The 3,697-nt window shown below is 48.4% G+C and overlaps 1 protein-coding gene across 1 annotated transcript; it reads right to left on the bottom strand.

The window, feature by feature from the left end:
• Positions 1-1,867: 1,867 nt before the first annotated feature.
• On the bottom strand, positions 1,868-2,773 carry LOC307051409 (mitochondrial ornithine transporter 2-like; the record flags this gene model as incomplete). Its single annotated transcript, XM_079701727.1, has 1 exon — positions 1,868-2,773. One exon carries the CDS (start codon positions 2,771-2,773, stop codon positions 1,868-1,870), a length of 906 nt encoding a protein of 301 aa, XP_079557853.1.
• Positions 2,774-3,697: the final 924 nt, after the last annotated feature.

The following is a 3,697-nucleotide window of genomic DNA, read 5'->3' as shown; positions in this document are numbered from 1 at the left end:
TCACAGATGGCCAGTACAAAATTTACAAGTTTCCAACACTGTAAAAAAATGACAAGGAGTTATCAGCCCTCAGGTAAACTTCAGGATGGGTCAGCCCTAACATTAATCACTGTGGACTGAAAGCACTAAGTTCTGTCTAGTTCTGTTTGAGAGGAGAGGACTTCATCCACTGATAACGTCACCTGATCACCATCAGGGAACAAAAAGTTCTCATGGCTTTGGCACGCTCTGTTCCCTGGAAGGGTTTCTGACTGGTGGAGGCAGAGAGGACAGTGAACGATCCAAAGGGGATCAACAACCCCTAAATGGGCCAATAGTACATCCTGGAATCCTACCCAGGCCAGGACCCTGAGACTGGAAGCTAAGAACTGTTGTCAACTACATGGGTCTTCATCCAAGCACAGAAGCACAGCCCCATCCCTCACCCCTTCCTCAGTGTAAAGTAGAGCAGAGGGGAAGCTCTTTGGGAGAGGAGAGGAAGGAAATTTGGTACAAAGGCCAGGCTACTTCCCAGAGGCCTAATGCTCTAGGCCACACCTAACTAAGAGTGTGGAATATGATCCCACTTTGAAGATGAATAGCGCTATTTTAAGAGTAGAACATCTTGGGAAAATCCAGGATGCCTACTCTGAAACTTTAACTCGAGACTGTGGAAGACACATCAGTATGCAGGTATATTCTCCTCTTAAAAATCTAGATGAGAGAGACCACCCTGGTGGTCCAGTGACTAAGGCTCCACGCTCCCAGTGCAGGGAGCCCAGGTTGGATCCCTGGTCAGGGAACTAGATCCCGCATGCCACGACTAAAAAAAGATTCTGCATGCTGCAACTAAAGATCCTGCATGCTGCAACTAAGACCCGCTGCAGCCAAATAAATAAATAAATATTTTTTAAAAATCTAGATGAGAAAAAATATGAAATCTTGCCATTTGCGACAACATGGAGGGACCTTGAGGGTATTATGCTAAGTGAAATAAGTCAGACAGAGAAAGATAAATACTATAGGATTTCACTCATATCTGGAATATGAAGAACTATAATAAACAAACAAAACCCCTAATAAATGAACAAACCAAAACCAAATAAAACAAACATGTCATTACAGAGAACAGAGTAGTGGTTATCAGAGGGGGTAGGTAAAGGAGGGAGACAAAGTGGATAAAGGGGATCAACTGTATGGTGATAGATGAAAAATAAATTTTTGGTGGTGAGCACATTGTAGGGTATACAGACATAGAAATATAATGCCATAAATCAAGATTACCTCAATAAAAAATAAAATAAATCATTGTAGATGAAAAAAATGTAGATGGATATTTTCGTTTTCAAGCACCAAAAACTTTTAAAAAACTTTAATTGGCTAACATAGTGCACATGTTAAGCAGACTTTTAAAGAGACCCTACATCTTGAGTGGGTTAAGTAATCATTTATAACCATCTTGAAACATGTTTAACTCTGTTTTTCTGGTGACATGAGGTTAAACATGGAAACCAAACTGTGTTTCACTCACAACATATAAGCAAACAAACTGCATGTACATGGGTAGATTTATGCAAAAGCCCGCTGATACAACTATATTTAGCTTTTCAGATTAGGTACATATACGGTCACCCACTCGCCCTGTATTATCTCACCAAACACAAGAGCAGCAACTTTTCCATTTCAGTACAAGTATGGGCAGAAATTATATGATGTAAAATAGAGGTTCTTCCATAAAGCTTAAGATTTAGCATATAAGCAGGGAAGACAAAAGCAAAGTTCCCATGAAGTCAAAAATAATACCACACTGGTCCAGTGCTCCATGAAACTCTGAGTTAAATTATAGTCCTCAAAGGCGTGTACTTGGATCCAGATTCACCAAGACACTTCAGCATGCTTCAAACTGGCTCATCATCATCTTCCTACTGTATTCATAAGTCAAAAAGAGTGCTGCATTGGCAGGGAACGCTCGAATCAAAGTAGCTTGCAGACCAGAATATAAAGCCGCTACTCCTTCGTTTTTCACAACACTTAAAAGAGTTCTGATAAATCCTGCCTGTTTTCCAGACATGGAAAGAACCTGAATTCTGGATTTGATACAATCCACTGGGTATATGACAAGCCAAAGGCAAATTCCAGAAACGCCACCGCTTAACATCAAGGGGACAGGGCCTAGTTCATCTTTTGATCCATCCGAGGCAAAAAACGATCGGCTCAGTTCATAGCCACCGAAGAAGAAGAAATAGCCTGGTACTACTTGAAATAGAGTGCTCGTGAGTCCGTGGTAGAAGCCCAAGGGGCCATCCTTTCTAAGGATACTCTTCACGACGGACCAAACTGTATTATGGCTTTTTGCTATCCTCCCTGACATCTCCAGTTCGTGCATGGTCTGCAGCCGGCACTTCACGAGCTCAGTGGGGCACAGGGCCAGCGCGGCAAACGCAGAGGCGACGGAACCAGCGGCCGCAGTCTGCAGATCATTCAGCTTCGCCTGCTTGTCCAATCCAACCACTTTCCTCACGAACTGTTGGCAGAAGCCGTAGCACATGAAGAGGACTGAGTTCTCGGCCACGTAGGCCATCAGCGCGGGGCCGGTCCCTTTGTAGAAGCCCCGCAAGCCCACCTGGGAGTACGTCTTCAGGCCACAGTCGGCGAGGCCCTTGTACAGGCCAGGGAACGTCTGCATCTTCACTTTCATTGTGTCGAAGGGCTGCCCGGTCAGGACGCATGCTGTGCCCCCAAGGGCCCCCGCGGTGAGGTCGATGGCGGCTTGGATGGCAGGATTGGATTTCATGTTCGCCCACTCTTCTGCAGGTCTCCGAGGAAGGGAACTCTCTGGAGCTTAGGAGGGCGTCCCGTGTCCAGCCGCCTGCTCTTGGCGCTCTCTCCGGGGCGGGAGAAGCCGCTTAACGCCAGACTAGGCCGCGGGCCGCCCTCCCCACGCACTGAAATAACCCCCGGCCCGCGGGCCCGCGCGCGCCTCTCCTGGCGCCCTGCGGCCGCCGCGTCTGGGCCCTAAACCCGCCAGCCGCCCGCCCGCCCGCTCGATCCGCGCCGCCCGGCAGTCCCAGCGCCCGCGGGCCCCGGGGCAGACTAGAGAAACACTTCTAATGAATCTCAATACAGCAGTAGAAAGCTGTCCGATAAATTCCTGCGATTACGGCCAGAAACTCTAGGCGCTGCTGCGGCGGAGGAAGACTTGCCTTCCTGTTCGGCCAGAGACCCCCACCTCCCGGCAAAACAAAATGGGAGGTGCTTGATCGCCCCTGGGGTCAAAGGGTCAAAGGGTCAATCTACAGAGACCAAGGTTTAAAATAGGGAAAACGAACAAACACTTTGGGGGGTTTACCTGACAATCGGTGGCTCCTTCGGATCAGAAAACCCTTAATCGTGTCCGGAGAAGAATGGCGGCTCCACAAAGGTGCCGGCCGCCGCGCCTCTCCAGGTGTAGCTCTTTGCTCGCCGGGGGAGGCCTGAGGCGGGCACATCCCCTATTTCGTGGTAACATCGCCGAGGATCCTGGCCTGAAGCCCTGCGAGCTGGTGGGACGCAGGGCCCTCGTTATTTCTAGAGGTAAGTCAAGGCCTTGTACAATCGCATTGGAAAACATTTATATACAGCTAAAAAACTTGATGTAAAAGACCTGTGTGGTTCCAGCGCTCTGTGCGTGCTAAGCCTCGGGGTTCTTGCTGAGGAGCCATGCAGCTTTATGCAGCAG

Source organism: Hyperoodon ampullatus (genome assembly GCF_949752795.1).
Source record: "Hyperoodon ampullatus genome assembly, chromosome: 4".
Taxonomy (NCBI): Eukaryota; Metazoa; Chordata; class Mammalia; order Artiodactyla; family Ziphiidae; genus Hyperoodon; species Hyperoodon ampullatus.
This window is presented reverse-complemented; position numbering and strand designations above follow the sequence as displayed.